At 45.4% G+C, this 27,981-nt stretch overlaps 2 protein-coding genes across 2 annotated transcripts in view; one reads left to right on the top strand and one right to left on the bottom strand.

Annotated features, from left to right (window-relative positions):
• Positions 1–17,176, bottom strand: part of SLC37A3 (solute carrier family 37 member 3) — a 34,596-nt gene extending 17,420 nt beyond the window's left edge. The window contains exons 1-8 of the mRNA XM_035127398.2: positions 17,124–17,176; positions 9,450–9,632; positions 8,865–8,979; positions 5,089–5,181; positions 3,382–3,465; positions 2,351–2,496; positions 1,323–1,419; positions 123–207 (exon numbers count right to left, since the gene is read on the bottom strand). Coding sequence (XP_034983289.2) covers positions 123–207; positions 1,323–1,419; positions 2,351–2,496; positions 3,382–3,465; positions 5,089–5,181; positions 8,865–8,979; positions 9,450–9,544 — 715 coding nt within the window. The 5' untranslated portion in view covers positions 9,545–9,632; positions 17,124–17,176. The remainder of the gene's footprint in view (positions 1–122; positions 208–1,322; positions 1,420–2,350; positions 2,497–3,381; positions 3,466–5,088; positions 5,182–8,864; positions 8,980–9,449; positions 9,633–17,123) is intronic.
• A 2,082-nt stretch (positions 17,177–19,258) lies between these two features.
• On the top strand, positions 19,259–26,459 carry RAB19 (RAB19, member RAS oncogene family). Its single transcript, XM_035127401.2, has 4 exons — positions 19,259–19,281; positions 22,265–22,488; positions 23,259–23,442; positions 24,844–26,459. The coding sequence occupies exons 2-4, from the start codon at positions 22,294–22,296 to the stop codon at positions 25,113–25,115; spliced, it is 651 nt and encodes a 216-aa protein (XP_034983292.1). The 5' UTR covers positions 19,259–19,281; positions 22,265–22,293; the 3' UTR covers positions 25,116–26,459.
• The last annotated feature ends 1,522 nt before the right edge of the window (positions 26,460–27,981 follow it).

Genomic DNA, 27,981 nt, shown 5'->3' on the forward strand with positions numbered 1-27,981 from the left:
ACAGAGTTGGTGGAATGTGAGCTGAACTGCTATCATCCACAAACTATACACTTAATGCAATCAAAGGAAATTGGGCTGCAAGTAGGAAAGTCAGAGGATGTGGTGACCTCACTGCTACTCACCTACTTCCTTGGGGGAAATCACCAGGCCAAAGAAGACAATGATTCCTCCAGCAAACTGTACTGAAGCTGTCACCAGGAAGGCATACTGAAAGAGGGGAAACAAATGCAGAGCTCTTACACATGTATTTTTAGTCTCCTCATCTTAAATTAAGAAAACAGCACCCCCCTTTTTCAGCACTTCATGCCAGTAAAACTGATTTACAAGTTCCTTAAAAACAGCAAACGTTAAGAGATGTACAGAACATGAAAAATGACACAAATAAACACAATGGAAAAACTTAAACAGAACTACTTGGTATAAGTTTGGTGTGGGGAGAAAAAAAAACCAGACAAAAAATATGGAGTTTTGTGTTTATGTATTTATTTAGACTGCCTTTCATCCAGCTTTCCTATCCTACCAGATTGGATTACCAGGTTTTAAACAATACAACTTTAATTACAAGTAGAGACACGAAGTAAAATGGGGAAAAAACTAATTCTTAAGACGATTTCGAAGCTTAGGGGCCGTCACCAAAAAGGTCCATTCTGTCTGCAGGATCACAAGAAGGTACTTATACCCATTTCTTAGTGATTAGGAAGGTTCCTATGGAAGAAGGAACGCAAATATCCTTGACCTAGACCATTAAGGGTTTAGAAGCAAGTGGTAGCACTATGAATATAGCTCAGGAACAAATCTGCAGCAGTTGAAGTTAACAGAGAACAGTGGCACAGCTAATGCCAAACACTAGTTTAGTTGCCATGTTTTGGAGCAGGTGGTTTTCCTGACAGCTTTCGACGGGAGCCCCATGTAGACTGAATTGTAGTACTCCAGATTAGAGGCTACCATGTTATGCACCCTGATATTCGGTGCTTCTTTTCCAGGAAGGTATTGATTAAAGAATCAGCCAAAACTGACAGAACTTCCTTCTTGGCCACAGCTCCAATCTGGGCATCCAGGAGAAGGTCCAGACCCAAGAATAGCCCTACGTTAAGAACATTCTCTTTGGGTTGGAGGGGGACAACGCTAGGCAAAACAGACATTCCCACAGCTGCCCACCGTGAACAACCCAACCAGTGATTTCGTGTAGATATTAAGACAATGCTGAAGACAGCATCTCCCTCGAAAATGAGCTCCAGTCGGGGGACTCATGGTTTTCCATATTGCATATCAAGACTAGCTCTAGTGCATGTGGAAGGCAAACAGCAAGCAGCTCCACTCACTTCGTAGCCATACTGCAGAACTGAAGAGGCAAGGAATGCTCCAAAGATGTTGCCCACCGAGGCACAAGCACTCCAGAGACCAAAGACAAGCCCCCTCCTGAGTGTCCAAGAAAAGGAAATAATAATAAAAAGATTGGTTAACTGCTGAAAATGAAGACGGAGAAGAGTCCAGTTTATGAGGCGCACACAGTGAAATTCTCCTCTCCGCACTTCCTTAACAGAACTTGCATGCATGTTTAAACCTTCACAGGTCTCTCTACTTCATTGGGAATACCAACATTGCTAGCAGAGAGATGCTCTGTGTGCGTCACCCAATCATTCTTGGATTCTAGGCTACCTAGAAATACTGGCACAAGAGGTCTGTTTTCAGTGAACTGGGCACTTCACCCAATGCTGCACACCAGAGATAATGCTGCCATTTAACCCGTGTCACTTCTTACAATGAAAACTAAGGCAGTCCAAGAGCTTCTGACAAAACAAATGATTCTGTTTACAGTCATACCTCGGATTAAGTACGCTTCAGTTTGAGTACTTTCAGTTTAAGTACTCCGTGGACCCGTCTGGAATGGATTAATCCACTTTCCATTACTTTCAATGGGAAAGTTCGCTTCAGGTTAAGTACGCTTCACGTTAAATACAGACTTCTGGAACCAATTGTGTACTTAAACCGAGGTACCACTGTACACAGAAACTTGAGGAAGATTCAGAAATTACCTCAGGACTGAAGCTCATGCAAACACATATTATTTATATATCTATATGTGTATTTATTCATTAGTGTTTTTGTTAAGTTTGAAGATCTACTCCAGCGCATATCACAGGGATGGGGAACCTGTGCCGCCTACCCCCCCCCAAGTTGTTGGGACTCAAACTCCCATGAGCCCTTGCCAGCATGGCCAATGGCCGAGGATGGTGGGAACTGTAGTTCAGCAACATCTGAGAGCACCACAGGTACACTGCAAAATGCACACACAGGGGAGAGACAAGGAACAAATGAATAGGAAGTGACTGAGGAGGAACAAACATACCCAGCTTTGCCAAACCAGTTTCCCATGACGGCTACGACACAGGGCCAGCCAGTCGACTGCAGCAAGCCATTCACGATCCACAGGAAGCAATAGAACCACTCATTGTAGAAATGCAGCCATTCAGTGACAGTGCCAAAAACAAACACCTGGGAGGAAAGAAGGTGTGACACTGTTAACAGCAAGGTGAAAGCAGCAAGGTGAAAGTGTTAATCATTTGTGACCAGTAGGAAAAGAAGTAGCAACACTTCTGTAAAATATTTCCCTGGTTAGTCACCTGGAAGTGATCCTTGCTCACTATAGGAGACAAAGCAAAGAGGGCACTGATTTACAAGACTGCGGCTTAAGAGAATAGACGTTTTGGGGCTGGTAAATGAGAATGGAAGGTGGAAGAAGAAATGAAGCAGAGTTTAAAAGGAAGGAGGAATGTCGAGGACAAAGAGAACCACACAGCCCTAGTAGGTCAATATCAATCTAGGCTGTGCTGCATTCAGAAGGAATGTAAAGCTAATTACTAAGGCTGAAAACAAGCAATTCCAGCCAATTAATTCTAGATGCTATAATAACCTGGTGCTCCCCAATCTCTTGACAGAATTACTAAGATCTGAAGCATACAGACACGTGCAAGCAATGGAATTGAGATCCCAGTTGAACCAGCTTAATTTGGAAAGGCCAAAAAAAGATCTCACTGCAGAGTGGGTTTGCAAAAGCCTGCATGAGCAACAAGCAGTGCAGTCAGGTTTCATGTCTTTTCTTTATACTAGCTTGGTTGTGTTTAACCAGCTGAAGCCTTGCAGTATCTGAACATGTGCAGCATTGAGGATTTTTAATGAATCCAACAACTCCCCTTGGCCAGAGGATACAAATTTACCATACACAAAAATCAAAAGATTCCGAAAATCCTGGACTCCTAAGTTCTCATTGCCTCAGGAATAAGTCTGACTACAGAGCCAATGAAATTTTCCACGTCAGAAACCAAGCATTGTAGGAACTGCCCATCTCTTCCCAACTTGAGCTGAGATTTCCCAGCTTACCACTACTGCAGAGGAACACATGCCGAATGACAGGACCCAGCGCATATTCAGGCGATCCCCAACAGTACCGCTGATAAAAAGACCCTTAAAAAAAAAAAGAGGAAAATATTATCATTTAACAATATGATGGCAGGCTTTGAACTATGAATGCTTTCAACACAGGAGGCTTTAAGGTACCGCAATATTCTTTTGTGGTTTGTATTCTAGAAGAGGCATTTGGTGCAAACAGCTGATAATTAAAGATCTATGTCTAGTGCTCAGCATTATGTTTCTAACACTAATTTTTGGTACCATTCACACTTAACAATAACTTGGGCAGTTTGGTCAGACCTCAAAACCATTTAGTCATCTGGATGCTGAAAAGACAGCAAAGAAGCCAAGTGTATTCCTCCAATTGGAATCTTCCACCATCAGTGGTGCATTTTTTCCCCAGCCTGGTGGTGCCAGCACATGCTCTGCATGCAAATTGTCACAGGTTCAAACCTCTGAAGGGCACCAAGTTAGGGAAGGCAGGAATTCATCCATGCCCTGGCTTCTGCAAAGCCACACAAGTATTTGGTGGATCCAGATCTTAATTCACTGGGAAGGATTGTAGCTGGGTGGTGGCGGAGCAGCAGCCTTATCCACAGAATGTCCCAGCATCAACCCCAGCATCTCGAGGAAGGGCAGGTGGACTCCTGTCTGAAACCATGGCAGCCTACTGTCAGTCCATGTAGGCAATACGGAGTCGGATGGACCAAATATGTGACTCTTGGTAAGGCAGCTTCCTAGGTTCTTAAGATAATAAATAATAATAATAATAATAATAATAATAATAATAATAATAATAATAATAATAATTTATTATTTATACCCCGCCTATCTGGCTGGGTTTCCCCAGCCACTCTGGGCGGCTTCCAACCGAATATTAAAAACAGTACAGCATCAAACATTAAAAACTTCCCCTAAACAGCCTTCAGTTGTCTTCTAAAAGTAAAATAGTTACTTATTGCCTTGACGTCTGCTGGGAGGGCGTTCCACAGGGCGGATGCCACTACCGAGAAGGCCCTCTGTCTGGTTCCCCGTAACCTCACTTCTTACAATGAGGGAACCGCCAGAAGGCCCTCGGTGCTGGATCTCAGTGTCCGGGCTGAATGGTGGGGGTGGAGACGCTCCTTCAGGTATACAGGAACGAGGCCATTTAGGGCTTTAAAGGTCAGTACAAACACTTTGAATTGTGCTCAAAAACGCACTGGGAGCCAGTGTAGATCTCTCAGGACTGGTGCTATGTGGTCCCAGCGGCCACTCCCAGTCACTAGTCTAGTAGCCGCATTCTGGATTAATTGCAGTTTCCGGGTCACCTTCAAAGATAGCCCCACGTAGAGCGCATTGCAGTAGTCCAAGCGGGAGATAACCAGAACATGCACCACTCTGGCGAGACAGTCTGCGGGCAGGTAGGGACTCAGCCTGCGTACCAGATGGAGCTGGTAAACAGCCACCCTGGACACAGAATTAACCTGTGCCTCCATGAACAGCTGTGAGTCCAAAATGACTCCCAGGCTGCACACCTGGTCCTTCAGGGGCACAGTTACCCCATTCAAGACCAGGGAGTCCTCCACACCTACAAATGTACACACACACCCCACACCAGACCTGAAGGGCTTGTGATCTTCTCTCTCTCTCTCTTGACAGGCTTTCAGAGTTTGATGTGGGAAAGGTTTCACTCACCACAGCATACGAGAACAGGAAGATGGTGTCCAAAGTTCCAAGGAAGAGTGTGGCTTTCCTAGTGTCGGGAAATATATGGCTATTGTTCCAGAGCTGCAGAGAGAAGCAAAAATCACCCCAAGATAGGGACCTCAAATGTGCTGATGGGATAACCTAGCCTAACACCAACTTAAAAATGACCAGGGATAAGCAGGGTGAGACGCATCTTCAATGCCCCAGCCTTCATCAGAAGCACAAAGCAACCTCAGTACTGTACTGTAACACTGACTCCAACCACTAGAGGTCAGTCCCTTTTGCACTTTAGATAAAGATGTTAACGTTTTCATTCTTTAGGGCTCTAGTGAAGAGGTCCTATACTGTCTTACTTTTCAAAGTACAAACACACCCCACCCAGAAAGGGCTGCTTCACGTGTGAATATTTCAAAGTGTCTGCATTTTACACTTACTCTTAATTTTTTTTGGGGGGGGGGAGAGGGTACACCATTATTCAGTTCTCTACTGAGTGTCGATTGGTTGGTAGGCCCAGATCTGTGTCCTGTCATGATGTTCAGCGACTTTTTTTTACTTTGAACACAACTTTTTGAATTTAACCACCAACTCTTTTGGGACCATATACAAACTGGAGAAGCTCTTGCAGACACTATGCAAACTGGAGAAGCTCTTGCAGACACTATGCATGCAAAGCAGCCATAGCCATGTACACAATGCAAAGCAAACTCTCTTCCCCCCTCCATACCAGTAATTAAAATGGTGGGGAGGGTTTGGGGTCCCCCCCTAGGCCTACTGTGTGGGCTGGGAGGTTCCGCTGGAGAGATCAGCTGAGGAGGCAAAAGTTAAAAACTTTTCTCCCCACCTGCAATCTGTAGGAAGACACACCTACACACTGCAGCAATTAGGCTGGGGGGGGGGAAGCACTTCTTTCAAGATGAACTTAAGCAGGGAGGAGGGAAAGAAGAAGGGGCTTTTAAGGCACAAAGGAAGTTCTCTGTGGGCACATCTCTGCCCAGAGGCACCATGTCTGTGACCTTTACTGTGCCATTACAAACAGAACAATGTGCAATGACAGATTATATTGCAGCTTCCAAGTGACAACTTGCCAACAGCCAAGCCATTTTCCACATGCTTGTCTGGAGCACAAATCTCTAAAAGCGAGGGATACATTAGTCTTCTGACACTACCTGAAGGCATAAATCAAGAGTGCTGATGACTGTATTGTTCTCTCTCTCTCTCTCTCTCTCTCACACACACACACACACACACACAGAGAGAGAGAGAGAGCCTTTTGAAAGGACTAAAGCGGGGTCAGCAAACGTTTTCAGTAGGGGGCCGGTCCACTGTCCCTCAGATCTTGTGGGGGGCCGGACTATATTTTGAAAAAAAAATGAACAAATTCCTATGCCCCACAAATAACCTAGAGATGCATTTTAAATAAAAGGACACATTCTATTCCCGGACCATCTGCGGGCCGGATTTAGAAGGTGATTGGGCCGCATCTGGCCCCCGGGCCTTAGTTTGGGGACCCCTGGACTAAGGGTAAGTGTGAAGCTGTGTGTACTTGCCCTGAATCAGAAAGGGAGGCAACCTGAGCTTCTAAGCATGTCTACTCAAGAATCACTGAATGCATTTGCCTTACTCCAGAGTAAGAATGCAGAGGATCGCAGCCTTACGGCAACTTTAGTTTTATGTAGAGTTAGGTATGGCCAACTGTTGGCCCGTAAGTAAAATCTAGGCCCCCAGAGCAATTCGATCTGGTTCTTGGCAGCCTGGCTCACTTCTATTATAAGCATGCTAAAAATGTTCCCTCCCCATTTCACTTGCAAGGAAGAGAAAAATGTCTCCCTCCACCTTGTAAGCAAGGGAGAGAATTCCACTGTGTCAATCCTCTTTCTATAGATTTTGTAATGTGGCACCCCAGCTATTCCTAAGCACTTGTTCTCCACAGCTCCAACACCATGATTGGCAGACAGTACTGTATTTTCCTGCGTATAAGACTACTTTTTAACCCAGGAAAATCTTCTCAAAAGTTGGGGGTCGTCTTATACGCCGCGTCGTCTTATATGCAGCTGCAGAAGCGGTTTCTGGCACTGCAAACATTTTGGAAATGGGCAACGCGGCACCAGAAATCGCTTCTGTGCATGTCCAGACGTGATTTTCGGCTTACGGACATGCGCAGAAGCAATTTCTGGTGCTGCTGACATTTTGAATATGGGCAGCGCGGGCATGTCTGGCCCACAGACGATCGTAGGAAGAGGGGTAGTCTTATACGGTGAGTATATCCCAAACTCTGTATTCTAACTGGAAAAGTTGGGGGTCATCTGATACGCCCAGTCGTCTTATACGCCGGAAAATACGGTACTTGTCCGCTTCTGAGAAAAGGGTCCATTTGGGTGGCAAAATACACATCTGCCACTGTCTCACTCACGGTCTGGGGGAAAGAGAGCAACCCAAGAATACAGAAGCTGGCACACAAAAAATATAGTGTTATCTTATTCAGTTTTATCTGGAGGCAAGTCCCACCCAATTCTATAGAATCTTCCTTAGAGCTTTTGCTGCTACAGCTGCTAAAGGACAACAGTCGTTTGCCTCTCTTGCTTCCATTGAAGGAAAATTCCAGGCACTACAGAGCTGGGAGCAATCTTAGAAAGCCTAGAGTGCTGAAAAAGAGAATGTCGCAGAGTCTCCCTTTCCCTTGTTTTCGGCGGTTTGGATGAATACATCCAAACACTGGCCAAAGTCAATATTTAATGGAGTCAAGATTACCTACGTCAGAAATCTTGCGCCTTCTGCTTATTGAGAAACCAGGCTGGATTCGCACAAGCAGGAGAGAGCAAGGTGTGGCCCCCTGAGCCATTCTTTCACATCACTGCTCCTATACAGATGCCATGGGGAGGCACAATGCAGTGAAATCAGACCTATGGAAGCTTCCTCCAATAGATCACTCTCCTGCGACAACAGGATGTAGTGCTTGGATGGTACCCAAAGAAAGCACAGGTGATTTTTTTCGGCTCCCACAATGGAGAAGGGAGCTTCCCCTACCACGTGACCAACTTTGTGAGATGAGCTACCACTTCACAAGTAACAGCTTTTCGGCCCACCCCTCCCTGGTGGACAAGAAAGCATCTCTTTGGGGGGCAATCTGCAGACCTGTAATATGAATTCTAAGTTAGCCCTATTCAAACTAAACCCATTGAAATGGATGGAGATGAAGAGTGGTAAATGAAGTTGTTATGCAGAGTATGTGGAGATGGGCAAGATGACGGGAAGAATCCGAGAGCGGCGGGACCAGAGATTCATCAAAGATTGGACTAAATTTGTAGAGTATCCGAAGGACAATTGCATTTATACAAATACGTTGGTAGGATTGCAAGAAGCTCTGTAAGTTAAATAATAAAAGTCATTGTAAAGAAGATTTTTAGTGAGGATTTAGGATATTACAGACGTACCTCGGGTTACGAACACCTTGGTTTGCGAACAGTTCGGGTTACGAACTGCGCAAACCCGGAAGTGTTTTTGCCGCCCGCGCGTGTGCAGAAGAGGTATTACAGAGGGTTCGTAACCCGAGGTATTACTGTATATTTAAGCAGTGGTTAAACAGAGAAAATATAGAATTTAGTAATAGTTGTGAGAAAACCATAAGGAAGGGTTGATGGAAGTCAGGCTTAATAGCCAAAATGTGTACATAAGAATGGAATTTGAGATGGAATTCAATAGTATGTTATTGTAAAATGAATAAAAATTATTTTTAAAAAAGAAATGGATGGATATGGCTAACTTACCTCATTTGGCTGGAGGTTGGGGGAGGTGTTGTTATGGGGAAAGGGGGTCCACTGGTTGGATATGCTGACCTTGACATTGCTAAACGTCTTCCGGGAGGCATGGAGCAGAGAGTAGCTGGGAAATTCAAGGGGGTGGGGAGGATGGGAGAGAAAGAAAAAGAAGGAATATCACACAGAGGTTATTTTCTCATATCTACAAGAATTGTTATTTGGTTTCCTGAGAGGTGCTGCCCTGATCACTGGCAAGTGCAATCCTGGATAGAGTGGGGAAGGATTTAAAAAACTGGTCTCGGGAAGACCGCTTTTCGCATGCACACTGTAGAAGAACAGAACCTCCCAAAAGCCAAACCAGAAACTAAACTGAATAGAAGATGAGCTGGGGCAGGGGGTTTGCAACTTGTAGCCCCAGCCAGCATAGTCAACGAGGAGAACACCTGTTCTAGAACAAGAAGATCCAAGCATATATCAAGCAAGCATCTCCATCCAGAATCAGCTTCTTAACTGTCTCTCCACCTTCAACTTGCTCAACTGTCCGCAAACCCCACAAAATGGCTATCGTACAGACTCAGTTGCAACAACCTATACCTGAAGAACGTGAGCAGGAACACGGCGACATGATGGTGTGTGCACTGCGACGTGAGGGTCCTGTTTGCAGGCAGCCTCCTCCGAACTCCGGGCATCGCTCTCCTTCTGGCTTCCCCAACTCCCCTCCCCAACCCCCTTTTGCCCTTTCAGGGTAGAACGTGGATTAGGTCATTTCTCTTCTCCCTTAATAAAAAAGAGGGAAAAGTAAGCAGAGGCAACATAATCAAAAGCATTTTATTATTGCAATCCTCAAAGAGTTTTTGGACATTCCCCGAGTTGGATGGTCTGGTTTGTTTGACGACGAAATCAAACCTTTAGTGTCATTGACCCATTCAGCCAATAGATATTCAATGGGCACCTTTTGTGCCAATTTCTACTGAAAATTATTCTGTTCTGCCAGGCCTTTGCAGGCAATTAGGAATACATTTCCCACAATGGTCTATTGCTGTTCGTTTCCAATTTCTTTTTGCACTTAACTTGCTTTTAACTTTTTTTGTGATTTTATTGTCTGGTTTTATGTTTCCATTTTGTTGTAAACCAATGCGATGGGTTTTTTTATGATGCAGTGTCATATAAATAAAATTAAAAAGTTTCATAGAACTCAGTGTCACTTAATTATGAGAAAATTGGCTTAGAAAATTATTATCATTTCCACTGATGAGTCCCTTTACACACACACAGGAGTGTGTCCAAATAACTTACAAAATTTTAAGTGCATAAAGCATAATGAAAAACTGGAAAATACAATAAAAATCATGCATAAAACAGATGCAATAAAATAAAATAGCAGAGAAAATAGTAACATCAATATACAGCAAAATCATTATAATCCATCAAATGCCTAGAAGTAGTTTTCATATGGCACCAAGAGAATGTTAATTGATGGTGCTGTTGTAAGAATTTTAAGGTTATATATAGATATAGATATAATTGTTCATAAACATGTACATGAATGTACAGGCACATGTCTGAAGCAGCATAGGAAAACAGGCCTGACTGACACCATTTTGACTTTCTCTGGCCAGAGTCACACACACATTTCCACATGACTATCAACTTGGGAGCCATAATCCTGTAAACCGGAGGCTCTGCCAACTGGACATTTCCCCATGATGGTGCCAGACTACTAGCCATCTCATTCACAATGGAAGACTCCTCCGAACAAAAGAAAGTGATCAATTTTTAGGAAACTGTTAATTTTGTGTTTAGAAATTCACACCTGGGAGGAGTGAGAGGAGGACTAGGAGAGGTGTCAAAGGTGCTCAGATTTCTACCTTGAACCCTCCCTTTTTTGTGAGGTATTGATTACGTAGCTGTGATGTAGGAATGATGTATTTTGGGAGTGTTTCTTGGTGATGGGAAAACTGATAAAAGTGGAGGTTCTCTTTTGTTCTGGGTTCCTTCCTTGCTCTCATGCGTGAGGGGAAGGACCCTGTTGCAACAGCAAAAATAAAGGCTTTGCTTCTCAAAATTCTCTCGTTGGCCTCTGTTATATTCTCCGACCGATGGAGAACCCAATAAGGGAATAAGAGCAGATTTTTGCTTATTACAGTGCTACAATGGATCTCACAAGGGAGAGCATTCCACAAGCAGGGAAACACAACTGAAAAGGCCCTGTCTCTTAGAATCATAGAACTATAGAGTTGGAAGGGACCCCAAGTGTCATCTAGTCCAATCTCCTGCAATGCAGGAATCTCAACTTAAGGAACCCGGAGGAGAGCCTCAAATGAAGATTTAAAAATCTGGGTAGTTTCATATAGGGAGAGGCACTCTGAAAGATTAATGAACTTAGGGTCCTGTCCCACCGCTATAAGAGGCCAAATACATTTATGTATGTTTGTGTGAAAGCAATGGACTCACTAGTAATATGTCTTTCCCAATACCTGCCACCCGAGTCTGCCCCCAAGTCCTAGTGCAAGATGAGACAAGGCATGGTTGGTAGCTGTGCTCTGTTTATGGAGCTCCCTCCCACTTGAGTTACTGGCTACAGTGGTGCCTCGCTTAACGAATGCCCTGCTTAACGAAATTTCCGCTTAACAAAAGGTTTTTTCTAGTGGAGGTTGCCTCGCTAGACGAATTCGTTTTACGAAAAAATCGTCTAGCAAATCGCGGTTTCCCATAGGAATGCATTGAAATTCAATTAATGCGTTCTTATGGGCAAAAAAAAATTCAATAAAAATTCAATGCATTCCTATGGGATTCGCTAGACGAATTTTTTGTTATAAGAAAAGACCCGTGGAACGAATTAAATTCGTCTAGCAAGGCACCACTGTACAGTGGTACCTCGGTTTACAAACACAATTGGTTCCGGAAGTCTGTACTTAACCTGAAGTGTACCTAACCTGAAGCCAACTTTCCCATTGAAAGTAATGGAAAGTGGATTAATCTGTTCCAGACTGGTCCGCGGAGTACTTAAACTGAAAATACTTAAACCAAGGTATGACTGTATTTCTACACAACAGATGAAAACCTATTTGCCTTTGGAATCCGATGTTGAGGCTGGTTAGAGTAAAGGCTTTGTACTGCTGTTTTTATACTGGATGAGTGAATTTCTTCTGCTTTATAGTTTATATTACTGATTACAGGAAGGACAGAATATAAAAACTCTGAAATAAATGCAGCCGCAATACCGAAGCACAAAGAAGGATTGGCCCACGTGCTCTATTGTGCATGATTTAGAGCCCTGCCTGTCTGGAGCCTCCATGAGTTCTTGAATCTTCCAGCTTAGAGGCTGAAGGTTTGAAGTGGAGGCTCCAGACAGGCAGGGCTCTAGTCTAAATCATATAGGGCAGGGCGGCCAACTCCCAAGAGACTGCGATCTGCTCACAGAGTTAAAAACTGGCAGTGATCTACCCCCTTTTTGGGGTTCAGGTTAAAGTTGTTGAGCTTTTTTTAAGAAGGAGGAAAGCCCATTGGAGGGGAAGGTTCGGGTCGAAGTTGTTGAGTTTTTTCAGGGAGGCGGTAAAATGTTGAGCTTTTTTTAGGGGAGTCACAGTTATTCAGCTTCTTTGTGGGGAGCGAATGATCCACCAGTGATCTACCGCAGATGTCCAGTGATCTACCGGTAGATCTCGATCTACCTGTTGGACATGCCTGATATAGGGAATCCCCACGAGTATAGGAGGCTCCCCCAATCAGAAACACCTTCCATGATCAGAGCAGGGTGGATTTGATTTAAATTTAAATCACAATTTAAATTGTGATTTAAACCACTTGTCAGTAAGACTTGATTTATCTAAATCATTTTTTAAAAACACAAAGACTCATTCTTGCTGGTATAATCTTAATATTTACAACCAGATGAAGGTTTCATTTTTGGCATAATAAATTTTCAGAGACAATTTTGGTTATACTATTAGAAATACATAGACAGATAATTATGAAATTATTCTGAGGTTTAGTAAGTTAACTGTTTATATTTGGAGAACTTTTCTGCTGTACTTTACTGGAAGGAAAAAACAATCATTTCCTTAATAACAATTTAAACAATTTATTTAACTAAAACAATAATATTATAGCACATGTATCCATGTTTGTTAACTGATGTGGTTAGACTTTAAAAAAACAACAAAAAACTTAAGACTGAGTATTAGCACATATGAAAAACTTAAAACAAATCCTTATTTCCTGATGAATAGCCTTTGGACTATAATATAACTTAAACAGAAAACTATCTTTAGAAATATTTTTCCTCCAAAAGTATTTTATTTTATAAATCTGATTTAAATTTTAAAAATCCATTTCATCCTTGATTTTTATCCACCCTTGTCCCAACTCTCTCTTTTGCATGTATGTTGTACTGTACATACAAACAGAACTCCCAAATAGGGCTACATCTGTGTCTCTGGCTACAAATTACATTCACTTCTTGAGACACAGCAGCTTCAAAACCACCCCCTGCCCTATGGCTGGAGTCTCCTAGAGAGAGACAGACAGGGAGAAAGCTGGAGGAGGCGACTCTTATTTGTCTAGGCTTATCTTATCTGTCCTTTAGTTGGCTATTTTTTCCTAGAAGTTGGGAGGGGGAGAAGGAAAATGAGCTGCTAGGAAGAGATCTTAGAGGAGATAAGCCACAGACTGCCCCCTAGATCTGTGGCCCTCCAGATGTTGATTACATCACCCTCAATGGTCAGGGATGATGGGGGTTGTAGTCCAGCAACAACTGGAAGGCCAAAGGTCAGCCACCTCTGCCTTAGGCAAACTACTATTCTCTCAACCTCAGTGTGCCCCCTCAAATCATTAATCCGGAAATAACACAATCACCCTATCTTACAGAGCTTCTGTTAAAGATTCACCATCTTGCCCAATAATCTTAAGGATTACTGAGGTGACATGTGCTATTCGGGTCTGAGTTGCTCTTTAGGGCTATCATGGGGAAAATCCAGACCTTCTAAAGCTTCCCTTCTTCTGAGCCAAGGGCCATAAAGGAGAGAGAAAGAGCCTCAATAGATTGGGGTGGCCTGTGGGGGTGGAGAAAGAAGGCTAAACTTCTGAAGCATGGGCTAGATAGTCACCACTACCGTAATTACGTTATAACGTGAAGGTTGGTTTCACTCTGAAAGATGGGGTGGTCCTTAGAAATCTATGGCTCTGTGGTAAAGCATATTCCTTACATACAGAAGGTCTCAGGCTCAGTTCTTGGCACCTGTAGGTAGGGTTGGGAGAGACCCCTGCCTGAAACCCTGGAGAGCTGCTGCCAGTTAGTGTAGACCAGGGGTCCCCAGACTTACCGGCGTTTGGGCCGGTTCCCACCGCGCCGATCGCGCGGCGGGCCGGAGGACGGCGGAGCGCGCGCCTGTGCGGGCCGGGGGGGAGTGTGCGCTTCCAGGGTGGAAAAAGCGCCAAAAATCCATTGTGCGCATGCGTATGGGCCTCCCCCGACCCGGAAGTGCACCAGAAATGACCTCTTCTGGGTCGGGAGAGGCCCATACGCATGCGCACAAAGGATTTTTGGCGCTTTTTTCCCGACCCGGAAGAGCGCTGCCGCGCTGCGCGCCGTAAGAGCGGGCGGCGGGGGTCGTCGCGGGCCGGATTGGCAGGCCAATTGGGCCGCATCCGGCCCCTGGGCCGTAGTTTGGGGACCCCTGGTGTAGACAATACTGAGCTAGATGGGCCAATGGTCTGATTGAGTTCGATAGCTTCCTGTGTTCCTTCTCTTGCTAGTCAACAGAGGCACCTTGCTGAAATCAGTTCTACTCCAGTAACATTGACAGAAAAACTATAAAAAGCAAAGAATATCAAGGTGTTAGGACTGATTAAAGGAGTTCCATTTTGCTTCCTACTCACTTTGGCAGTAGGATGCTGCAGGAATTAGTTAAGATTTGACACAACCAGCTAAGGTAGAAGGCCTCAGCAGCTCTGGCGATCACAAAGCACTTACTGGGTTAGGCCTGGATTTTCTCAAGCACAAAATGCTTGCAGGAGGCAAAAATTCTGCCAGGAACGAACAGCTGAAGAATAAGCCCTTCATTCCTTATATTGGAAAGCTACTGTATACTTTTCTGAGAATTGCACAGCACCCAATATTATCAAATACGACTCCACTACTGCATGTTGCTCCATGGCCCATGAAAATTGGGAAGGGTTCATAATAGCTTGAAGGTTTTGCCCTCCATCGCATCACACACTGCCTTATTAACTTGATTAAGACATCAAATACTTAATCCAGTACTGCTGATGCTCCACTGAAACTCATTTTTCCTCCCCCCTTCCAGAGTTTGCTGTAACCATCAAGGGCGTACCCACCGCGGGGCAGGGAGGGGCCGCTGCCCTACTCTAGAGGCAGGGCCGGTCGGGCAGCTGCGGGCAAGAGTGGCGCTGCCGGCGGGGCTGGTGGGCAGAGGCGGAGGACAGCCCAGCGGAGCGCGAGTTCGGCGCCCGCAGCAGTCTCTTGCGCCCGAGCCGTGCGGAGTCCACACAGCCGCGCTGTGTGGGAGGGGGCAAGGGCTGACGCTCCCGACGTTCGGGAGACCTTTGCGCATGCGCAAAGCGGGGCGCATGCACACAGCGCGGCTGTGGACTCCGGCGGCCGCCGTGCAGGGCGCATGCGCACAGCGCGGCTGTGCTCAAAGGTCTCCCGAACGTCGGGAGTCGTTCAGCGCCTGCCAGACCGCTGCAGCAACGGAGCCTCGGATAGCTTCGCGGAGGCCAGGGCTTTGCTCCAGACCTCCGCGGAGGCCCCGATCCAAGCCTGGTTCCCTTCTCTCCCCCCCCCCCGCCCAGACTTCCCTCTTCTCCTCTAGGCGGCCGCTGGTTTTCTCCCCTTCGCCGCCGTCGCTTCAGGTTTATTTTGATTTCACCTGGGCTCTGTAGCCCCGCCCACATTCCCACTTTGTGGCCCCTCCCCTCCCGTGCCTTGGCCCCGCCCCTTGCCCCCCCTAGTTTTGATCCTGGGTACGCCCCTGGTAACCATATTTCCATGTTATGGCCACATCAAGGTTAACTGAGGTTAAAGCTAACAAGGATTGCTTCCAAGCCATTATGTAAAATCATGGTTTGGTACCAGCTTGCAAACCAATGTCTCAGGTTGTCTTCAGTGCAGTTAGCCCCCAATGCAGAACTTAACTATTTTAAGTCCACAGTGTGGCATTACCTTTATTGGAAACTACCAAAAGGGGTGTTTTTTTTCCTTTTAAAGATGGCAAGTTCTTCATCAGACAAAATACTACGCAAGACAAGGGGCGGATGGAAAAATAACAAAAGAACAAAACTATGGTTACAGCAAGCCAAAGAAGGGAGGCAGGAATTCATAGAAAAGGAGGAAGTTGGCAGCAGGAAGGAACCACAAAGGCCTGCGGTACACCTCCAATCTCCAATCTATGTACTATTACTTGAACCAGATTGGTGCCAGCAAGTAGCTACTATCTCCAAAATGTTCCTGAGAACAAAGATCAGATTGATAAGACTGACTGGACATGTCGTAAAACACCCCTAGCATTACCGGTAGCTGCCCCGTTTTGCCAGGAAGGCCTTAAGGTACTCTTGCTTCCTCCCCAGCCCAAAGCAGCAGCATTCCAAATAACAGAAAACATTCCCTTGAAATAAATGCCCAGCACCAACCGAAACACTTGTAAGAAACATTCTTTGCTGGCGGGATTACAACCTGACCAGGCTTAGGCTAAAAAAACACACCCCTTTTGTCTATTTAATTCGAGAATAAATTCAGAAATCCCAGATTTGTTTACTTTCCTCCGGCTTTTAACTCACATGCCTCCAGAGCAGCATTCCCTCCTTAACCTTAACATGCCTTGCAAACCTTGCCCCGACAAGGAAACAAGACTCCACCTGCTCAAACGGCTACGTGGCAGGAGGCTGCTGTTAAAAGGCACCCAGGGCCAATACAACAAGCAGCAGCAGCAGCAGCTTCGGTCATTTCCCGCTGAAGCCACGGCAAGGCGGACCCGCGTGTCCCAGTGCACGTCTGAATCCGGCCTGACCCGAAAGCAGGAGTCCTGCCTCCTTGCTTTCGAATAATAATACTAATAAAAATAAAACCACATTCAAGGACAATGACTCAAGAAATCTCGCAAACCCCGCCGTAAGCGTGGGCTTGAGCGGCAGTGGAGCCGCCCCTGCCTCCCTTGCCTTCCCCAGCCCTCGTCCCCCGACCACACCGGGGCTCCTTCCCTTCCCTCTTCGCAGCCCCCCGGGAGCCTCCACGTAAACAGCGCTCACCTGCCCGCATTTCCAAGGCAACTTCCAGGAAGTCACGTGAGAGCCTCCTCTTCCGAGCCGGCGCCGCTCGCGCGCCACCTCTCCCGCTTCCTCGCCAGCCCCGGCCCCGCCTGCCTCGCCCTCGCGGGGCACTCTGGGAGTCGTAGTCCTCCTCCTCCTCCTCCCTGCTGCCCCGTGCTTCTTCAGCTCGCAAGGGCGGCGGTGAGGCTGTGGTCGCCGGCCGGAGCCGGCAGCATCTCTCCACGTTGCTTTCGATGCGCTGCCTTGTGGCGTCGTGGGATCGGGCCGCGCAGTGCCCCTGCGAGGCTGGAAACGCCTTTGCCTGTTTCCTTGGGGGAACAAAGCAGCGATTAACTGCAAAGCAACCACCACCGCTGCAAAACGGGAGTGACTTCAGAGTAAACATGCATCGAATAGGGCCGTCATTTTGCCGCTGTCCAGAAGCTGGGATGAGCTCGTGGGCGAGGGCGTCTCGCCAAATCTTGCTCATTTACCCAGGAGTAAGAATACATGTATGCTATTGGAGAAATGCACAGGTGGGGGAAGATACTCTTGTACAAGAGATACATTTCCTACTGACTTCAAAAAGCTCCGGTGGGTTTCAACAGCTGCCTATCCCTTAGAAACCCACTAAGTTGTTGTTGTTGTTGTTTATTGGATTTATATATCGCCCTATACCCGGAGATCTCAGGGCAGTTCACAGAATAAAATAAAAATATTAAACCACAAAATACACAATCGAAATAAGAACAATAACCCCACCCCACCCCCCCCCCCAAAAAACACACATTTTAAAGGACATGGGATCCTCACAACATTTAAAGTAAGTTGTTGTCTCCATCTTTGCATCTCTACCTGTGGAATGCCTGCCTCCTTCTATGCATCTCTGAGAGGTGCAAACTTTTCAGTTGCACAGAAATCTTTACCAATAAGAGTGGAAAGGGAGGTAATGAATGGGCTGTAAAAAACAACTCTTACCCGTTGCTGCAGTTAGAAGGCATTTTACCTTTTGAGACTAAACAGCTCATCATAGGGGGATGCCACAGTCCCATTCCCCCACCCCTGCAAGGCTTCTGTGCTCCTAGCAGTGATATGAAAGGCAGAATTTCAATTGGCACGCCTTTTTCCCAACATGGCCTCAGCCTCCACCTAACAGAGCTCCTGTCCATTTTTAGAACGTGAGAACCTCAGTAGGCATAGCCCATAGGTGTATGTCCTGGCATGAGGAAAAACCCACAGAATGCACAGAGGAGGAAGAAAAGGTGGATATCATAGTTTCTTTCTGTTGCTAAATTTGAACAATGTTTCTCTTCTGGACAACTTATTAATTATTTGACAGCTTGCTTCTCTCTTGGAGTCTAGAGACCTGTATCAGTTACTTGACTGCTGTGTGAGAAAAATTCTCAGCGCAGTTTGCAGGGGGAATATTGTTAATCTTATATCTACAGTCAAACCAGGTGCATATTTGATGTTAGTACTGTAGTAAATTAGGCTTAATAATGCAAGCAGCATCATTACCAAAGCAAGGCTCTATGGACCTGGAAGCACATGCTATTGACTACAATAGCAATTCTGACTCAACATGTATAGGATTGGACTGGTTAATTAATGAAGAAGTTGAAGTTTTTCTTTTAAGATATCAGGCCTGTGTTTTACATCTCTGTACTTTCAACACAAGTGGCTTCTCACTTTTGATTCTGTTTGAGAAAGTTGTGCAGGCTTAAACTCTTTGTGCAGTGCAATCCTGTGAATGCCTAAGGTTGCAGTCCTATATTGGATCCACGTACCTGGGGGTAAGCTCCCCCATCCCTTGGAAAACAGTGGCACTTACCTCTTAGTAGACAAACGCAGAATGCTGCTGTCGGTTTCTTTATGACTGCCTGACAATGATTCACTTTCCAGCAATCATGTCATTCAGAGAAACACAACACTTCCTTTGCACTGAGTTAGGAAGTACCTTTCATATACAGCTGTATAAGTGCCTCTCTGGTTCTTTCTAGTTAAAGAAAAGCTCAATGATTGAGTTGGGTAAGATTCATTTTACAAACAGAATAGCCCGAAGATGTTGAACTTGTAGGACTACATTTCCCATCAGGCTGCAAGAAAGCCCAGGAAAGGTGGGAGGGGAATATAAAGAGAGCTATACCTGGCCGTGCAGGTAAGAGAAAAGGGTGAACAACAGGTGAACAAAGTTGGTGTTGAGGTTTACTACTGCTTTAAGATATTGTGGAGGGTCTTAATGTTTTGCTGCATTGAGCAATGACTGTCCCTTCTGTGGTCTGAGGAGGGGAAATTTTTGCTGGAGCAAGAGTTGAAGGGAGGAATTGTGGAAAGGGGAAGTGATGGTGGCTTCAGCGATAACGAGGAAGCAGTTCTGCAAGGGGGCAGGCTCTGGAAAGAAAGGTTTCTCTTTGTTAACTGATAAACCTACAAAGGGAAAATACAGGAGTGTGTGGGCTGCAGAAACTGCTCTTTCTCTCTGCCGCTCATACCGGTCCTAATGACTTATAAACGCACACTTTCTATCTGTTGTCCTTGGGTGTAAAAAGATACCTGCTCACCATGAGAGAATAGCTTATTTGTGACGGTAGTGCTGAAAAGACAGTGCCTACTTGTTCTAAATTTTCTCCCAGCAAAAGCTGACCTCTCTCTTAGTAATGTATGGATCGTGCTTTCTCAAGAGTGTTGCTTCATGCTGTCAGGTGATTCATCCAGCATAGGTAGAAGTAGATCTCAGGCTTGGGTGATCTATGTTAGTTTTTACTAAAAAACAAAACAAAACCCTGAGGTGAAGCAACTGTGAGGGTGCAAAATGCTGGTTTGAGGTCAGCTGGGGCAACTAGGTATAAAGTGGTGATTTCGGGGGATGAGCTACCTACCGAGTGCATCCAATGCTCAAATTATTAATAATAATATTAATAATAATAATAATTTATTATTTATACCCCACCCATCTGGCTGGGTTTCCCCAGCCACTCTGGGTGGCTTCCAACCAAATATTAAACACAATACAGTATTTGAGGGGTGGGGAGAAGTAGAAGGGTCTTTATGAAATCCACAAGCCTCAACCCTGATCACCACAAATGCCGCCCAATCCCCCCCCCCTTGTACACAGTACCTAAGGGAGCAGGACACCCCCCATCTGCCCACCCCACCCCAGTAATTTGAAAACTAGCTGCATTTTAAAACCCTTGTGCTAGAATGAACTGCATATAAAAGAAAAGAAAAAATACATGGCAGGTGACTACTACCGGCAATCATTTTAGACCTTTGATTGCCATTGCTAAACAACTGGGAGACAGAAACCCTTGCAAATCTACTGCATAATCACAGTCTGTTTTGTTCTGGCCCCAGATTTATGTAGGCACATCATGCAGAACACCCAACACCTCCAGTTCAAAAGATAACAGGCAGCAGGATTAAAGTTTACCCTGCCAATGCAGATGATGTCTGTTGTTATTATTATACCTATATTGGAGCTGTGGCCGATAGCAAATGGACACCATCCCTTCAAAGCCCATTCAACACACACATCAACTGTATGGATTCCCCCAAAGCATCTTGGGGAGTGTAGTTTTTGGGAAAGGCATGAGTTTTAAATGTGTGTTGAATGGGATTTGAATGGAATGTGTGGGTTGCCCAATGCTGCTACTCCCACTTTGCTGCGGGGCAGGGGAGAGTTAGAGTTGTATACAACAACCCTGAAGTGTAGTCCAGTGTTATCCTGGTGTTTTGCTTTTCATTCAGTAAGTGGGTAGGAAATGCTGAAAAGTTGAGCGTAACGAATTAAGGGTTAGAGGAGCTAGGGAAATTAAGGTCTTCAGCCATGGATGGAAAGATTTCTGGATGGCAAGTCTACCCCTTGAGAAACAATGGAGAAAGGAAGTTTTTCTGATTTTGACAAAGGAATGGCTGAGGGGCTCAGAATGAAGCTAGCGGGGCAGGCTGCCTTCTGCTGTCCATCAGCATTTACTGTCCGAGATGATTGCCTCCCTCTGCCTAATGGCAGGGCCAGCCCTGATAGGATTGCAGGCTACATTGCCAGCTTCAGCTTTAAACCTAAAAAGGTATGATTTCCCTGTTACGCTGCTCCAGTGGCCTATACAAGTTTATTACTAAACAAGATGGGGCTGAACTGGAGAGAGCCAGGCTGCCACTTGAAACCCTGTCATTACGAAAACCTGACCTGCTGGAGGTAGAATGAAAGCCCTCTGGCAAACTCCACACACTCCTTTGCCACTCAGTAGTTAGGTGAATTTTTTCCATTGTCTTTAACAGTAGCTGAAAATAACAATAACAACTAGGGACCCAAGTACCTTAAGCTCTGTCTCCTTATGCTCCATCTTGATCAGTGAGCTCTCTGTTGGGGCACTCCAGGTGCTTCCCTACGCTCCTCTGGTTTGGTTGACCAAGCCTTTAGTGCGGCAGGCCCTGTGGGACTCCCTGCCACTGGAGGTTTGGCAGCAACCACCGCTCCCTTCTTGCAGATGTCTTTTGAATAATATATTGCTGTACTTCAAAAGGACTTTGCAATATGAATTTTCCCTTTTCAACCAATCGGTATTTGTTCATGTTTTTATGGGTGCTTTCTGTTGATTTTATTTTCATATGCTGCATACTGCCTTGATATTGATTGATTTATTAATGAAAGTGCGGCCTATAAATACATAAACAGACAAACAAACAGTAGGAAGAGGGAGTGCAGCGATGAGATGTTGCAGTGTGAAGTACTTCCGCCAGCAGACCGACACTCTTTGGGCCCAGTACAGTATATCTGCTGAGTGGTACAACATGATCAGGAAGAATGTAAGCTCCTACTAAGTTGCAGGGAACCAGGCAGAGGGCCTTCTCGGTAGTGGCACCCGCCCTGTGGAACGCCCTCCCACCAGATGTCAAAGAGAAAAACAACTACCAGACTTTTAGAAGACATCTGAAGGCAGCCCTGTTTAGGGAAGCTTTTAATGTTTAATAGATTATTGCATTTTAATGTTCTGTTCTGTTGGAAGCTGCCCAGAGTGGCTGGGGAGGCTCAGCCAGATGGGCGGGGTATAAATAATAAATTATTATTATTATTACTACTAATTAAATGGTATTAGGAGTCTGGCTGTTCTTTGCACTCATTTTTGCTCACACTATTCTAGGGCCAAGTCGCTCAGAGCTCCAGAAGATCATGGCTTTCTCCAGTTCTGACATGGACGAGGCTTTTGACTACTTGTTCAAGATCATTCTGATTGGAGACTCTAACGTGGGGAAGACGTGCGTGGTCCATCGCTTCAAGTCTGGGCAATACCACGCAAAGCAGCAGAACACTATTGGGGTGGACTTCACGGTACGTTCGCTGGAGATTGACGGCAAGAAAGTGAAGGTGAGTGGCACAGTCTTCTTTCTCCACTGGTGGGCGTGGGCATGGCTTGCCCCAAACAGCCTCACAGGCCAAACAAGAGGCCTGGTGGGTCTCAATAGACTCGTGGGCCAGAGGTCCCCAGCTCTGAATTAGCAAAATGTGAAGCAGGACACACACAGTTGTGCAAAGAGTAAGCGGTAGCTGATTGTTGCATCTTAAATGGCGTCTTCATTTCCCAGAGAGGCTGAAATAAATGGAAGTTCTGGAAATAGTGAAATTCATGTTGATCAACTTAAACATTATTTAGGCTATAACCTTAGACTACCTGCTTACCTAAGAGCAAGTCCTTTTGAGCACACATGGGGCTTACTTCTGATTAGATACACAGGATTGCATTGTAAATGAATTAAGAGGGTGATCAATTGGAGATTTTGATGGCAATGCCTGGGATAGTTGCAAGTTGGGATAGTTGCAAGTTGTTGTTGTTGTTTTTTAATTTATGGGATAGTTGCAAGTTGACTGTGGGCTAAATGTGTTTGTGGCATAGCTGCCAAGTTTTCCCTTTTCTCGCGAGGAAGCCTATTCAGCATAAGGGAATTTCCCTTAAAAAAAGGGATAACTTGGCAGCTATGGTTTGTGGATAAATATGACTGCAGTCTGGAGACTATATTTCAACTCACTACTCTTTCTGTTCAGTGAACTTAGGTTGACTTGAAGGATCAGTTTCTGGGAGAAAGTTAACTTTCTCTTTCATTGTCTCTTTCCCCCTCAACCCCCACTCTACCTTTCAGATACAGGTGTGGGACACAGCAGGTCAAGAACGCTTCCAGACTATAACCCAGAGTTATTATCGCAGTGCCCATGGGGCTATTCTTGCTTACGATATGACCAGGAGGTCCACTTTTGAGTCAATTCCTCGCTGGATTCATGAGATTGAAAAATATGGTGCTGCCAACCTGGTCCTGATGTTGATTGGTAGGTGATAAATTATACCACCAGTAGCATGAGTTTAAACTTATCTGCTTTTTCTTGGTCTTTAATTTTGAAATTTATTTTTTAAAGCTAAAGCAAGAATGCATAGTCCTTTTTTCTGAACTAGGAAGAGTGAACCAAGAGAAATGGATGAACTCAGAAGGATACTACTACTAAGGAACACGGGTGGCACAGTGGTCTAAACCACTGAGCTTCTTAGGCTTGCTGATCGGAAGGTTGGTGGTTCGAATCCCCATGATGGGGTGAGCTCCCATTGCTCTGTCCCAGCTTCTGCCAACCTAGCAGTTTGAAAGCACGCCACTGCAAGTAGATAAACTGGTACCGCTGCGGTGGGAAGGTAAATGGTGTTTCTGTGCACTCTGGTTTCCGTCATAGTGTCCCGTCGCGCCAGAAGTGGTTTATAGTCATGCTGGCCACATGACCCGGAAAGCTCTCTGTGGACAAAAACCGGCTCCCTCGGCCTGAAAGTGAGATGAGTGCCACAACCCCATAGTCGCCTTTGACTGACCTTTACCTACTTCTAATTTATTACTTATACCCCACCCATCTAGGTGGGTTGCCCCAGCAACTCTGGGCTGCTTCCAACATAATAAAAACACAACAAAACGTCAAACATTAAAAACTTCCCAATACAGGGCTGCCTTCTGATGTCTTCAGAAAGTTGTGTAGTTGTTAATTTGTTTGACATCTGATGGGTGGGCGTTCCATAGGATGGGCACACAACTACAAAGAAGGCCCTCTGCCTAGTTCCCTGTGAACTCACTTCTTGCAGTGAGGGAACCACCAGAAGGCCCTCAGAGCTGGACCTCCATGTCTGGGCTGAATGCTAGGGATGGAGATGCTCCTTCAGGTATACAGGGCTGGGGCCATTTAGGGCTTTAAAGGTCATTATGATCACTGTGGTCAAAAATGTACTGGCAGCCAATGTAGATCTTTTATGACCAGAGATATTTGGCTCCGGTGATCACTTCTGACTTTCCCATTTGTCAGAATAGACTCAACTGACTGCATTAAGGATCCAGTTATAAGTTAGAAGATAATACTTGCAAGTAGGTAAATCCGATAGAACTAAATGGGAACCCTGCAGCACCCCGCTTGTCGCTTTTTTCCAGGATGACAAGGAATCATTAATGAGTCCTATTTGGTTTCAAACCACTACAAATCCACATAACAGTTACCTCGTTCAACTCACATTTTACCATGGGGGTGGATTTTGATTTGATAGTTGTAACTCAGTTTTAATCTTGTTGCAGCATGTCTCCTTTACGCCGCTTAGAGACAGCTGTGGTTGAGTGGCATGCAAATGGTTGAAGTACATAAATAAACCACGATGTATGTACTGTATCCCAAATGTCGCTGAAACCTCCTTAATCCATTTCAAAGGGAACAAGTCGGATGAAGCAGAGAAGCGCCAAGTCCTGTTTGAAGATGCTTGCACGCTAGCGGAGAAGCACGGCATCCTTGCTGTATTGGAGACATCCGCCAAAGAGGCCCAAAATGTTGACGAAGTCTTCATCCTCATGGCTAAAGAGCTGATGGCCAGGAACACCTTGCAGCTGCATGGCGAGGCTGCCTATTCAGATACTATCCATCTGGACAGCAGGCCAGTGGTTTCTACTTGGGATGATGAGAAGAAGTCCAACTGCTCATGTTGATGAGGTGCTTCAAGGGGAAGAAGCCACCAGGGGCGATTCCTGGGGCCTGCTTTTGTTATGAGAACCCTCCTGCTAGCCTCACTTTGCCACCCTGATAACATTTCAGCCAGGCAACTTTGGCTTTGTGTCGTTCTTCAGAAGCAGAGGCCACCCTTTGTTCTGACAGTCAAAGTGGGTTGAGACTGGCAGTGCTAGCTTTTCAGTCGAAGGAAGGTTTATTGGAAGCCATTTGCTTAAGTGGACAGTTAACTGTTTTTTTTGCCCAGTCTGGTGTCTGTTTGTTTCCACCAATGGCTGGGGAAAATAAGGGTGGGTTTACTGGTCACTACAATCCCTTCTTGTATATGTTAGCTCCTAATTGGAGATGCTACTGACAACCATTGGCAGCCGCTGTAGTGAAATGTTAAAAGGATGGCTTTGAATGGTTGCATCCCAGATTACTTCTTTACCAAGCAACCCAGTGCCTTTGTAGCAATCTCAGAAACTTGATTAATCGAGGGCAGTTGACTGGTCTTTTTGTCAGTTTACAGTGGTACCTTGGTTTAAGTACACAATTGGTTCCGGAAGTCTGTACTTAACCTGAAGCGTACTTAACCTGAAGCGAACTTTCCCATTGAAAGTAATGGAAAGTGGATTAATACGTTCCAGACGGGTCCGCAGAGTACTTAAACTGAAAATATTAAAACCGAAGCATACTTAAACCGAGGTATGACTGTACTTAGGATTCTCCCTACCTCTCCTTGCCATCAATGGCTAGCCTTTATGAAGATGTTTAAGGCGGGATTTTTGTGTGCCTCTGTTTCCTTTACTCCGATTGATGGCAAACCAAAGTAAAAAGCGTTTATATGAAGTTCCCTTTCGGAAAATTGAATCGACTGAAGTGGTTACACCAGAGTTTTCCAACTATGGGTAATATTGTTTTACGTCTACTACAAGTTTATCAAAGAACATCCCTGGTTTAGCCTAAGGGGGGATCTGGTCCATAGGTCACCAGCCTCTTTTTAGGCCTTGTGGCACATTTGGAGTTTTTAGCAAGTGCGGTGGGTGTCGCTTCTCTCTCTCTCCACCTCCCCCGCCCCCCGCACAAAGAGCCAGTGGAAGAGAGCACATCTGCAGACAATTCACTTTTTGTGGGATATGGGTGAAAGTTGGATTCAGTAGAATTTGAGCCATGGAAAGCCCATAGATCTGAAAGAGGAAGTGGCAAAGAACAAGACTTCCTCCTATGCACTTACTAAGGGAGAAAATGGTAATTACCCTAAGCACCATAGCTGCCAAGTCTCCCGTTTTCCCCGGGAAATCCCCGTTTTTCCAGCTGTTCCTAGCTGAAAAAATGGATTTTTTTTGTTTTCCCCCGGTTTAGTCTGGTGCGGCGGCCATTTTGGAACTGGGCGGAGCATGCTCAGAAGCGACTTTTGATGCTGCTCTGCCCAGTTCCAAAATGGCTGCAGTGCGACTTCTGGCGCGGTGGCCATTTTGGAACTGGGCAAAGCAGCATCAAAAGTCACTTCTGAGCATGCTCCTCCCAGTTCCAAAATGGCGGCAGCGCTACTTCCGGTCTGCTATTTCCGACCCGGTCCCTTGTTTCTCTGACAGCAACTTGGCAGGTATGCTCAGCACGTCATGACCAAGGGGGGAGGGCTCGGGTTTTGTGGGTGCCACAGAAGCCACAATGGTGACCTGTGATCTAGTCTAACATTCTCTTGCCAGGCAGTTGCCTATAGCAAGTTTGCCCATAGGGCCTGAAATGCAGCAGTCATTGCCCTCCTCATGCACTGAGCATCTGCATGCAGTAATGTAGGCGGATAAAATCTAAGACAGGAGCCACAACCACATCCTGTGGCAGTGGATAGAGTGATGTGTTAAATAGTACTTCCCTTTCTGTCTGTCCGGAAGCAATGGAGTCTCAACTTCATGCTATGACCTTGAGGTCTCTTCCTTATCAGTGCATGGTGTTGGCTCAGCAATAAATAAGTATATAGAAAGGAGAATTCCTGTACTGCAAGATCCAAGTTTGGGGCAAGTACTCATTGGTGAGAGAACCCCAGCAGAGATTTAAAACCACAAAGTAATGCAGCAACATAAGGCATGGAAATATAGGCTGTTAGACTTTTAAAATATGTCTTTCTAAGCGAGTTCCAAAATAGTTGCCTCTTCTCCCAGCATAGGAAAAGACCATGTTTACTACGTTAAAAATGGTTTATTTACAAACTCTCCAAAGGTCAGATTCACATGCTTTTGCACACATCAGTCAGAAAGACTGATGAAAGTTCCAAGGTGGTTAACGTTATTATTGGTATAGGAACTCAAGAGTGGCTTGAAAGAGCCATGCGGTGTGAACTGGAGAAACCAGCTTGGATCTCACACCTTGAGCTTCTCAGGTAGAATCATAGAATCATAGAGTTGGAAGAGACCACAAGGGCCATCCAGTCCAACCCCCTGCCAAGCAGGAAACACCATCAAAGCATTCTTGACATATGCCTGTCAAGCCTCTGCTTAAAGACCTCCAAAGGAGACTCCACCACACTCCTTGGTAGCAAATTCCACTGCCGAACAGCTCTTGCTGTCAGGAAGTTCTTCCTAATGTTTAGGTGGAATCTTCTTTCTTGTAGTTTGAATCCATTGCTCCGTGTCCGCTTCTTTGGAGCAGCAGAAAACAACCTTTCTCCCTCCTCTATATGGCATACTTTTATATATCTATATCATATAGGGGCTATCATATCACCCCATAACCTTTTCTTCTCCAGGCTAAACATACCCAGCTCCCTAAGCCATTCCTCATAAGGCATCGTTTCCAGGCCTTTGACCATTTTGGTTGCCTTTTTCTGGACACGTTCCAGCTTGTCAGTATCCTTCTTGAACTGTG

Source organism: Zootoca vivipara, chromosome 10 (genome assembly GCF_963506605.1).
Source record: "Zootoca vivipara chromosome 10, rZooViv1.1, whole genome shotgun sequence".
NCBI classification, from domain to species: Eukaryota; Metazoa; Chordata; class Lepidosauria; order Squamata; family Lacertidae; genus Zootoca; species Zootoca vivipara.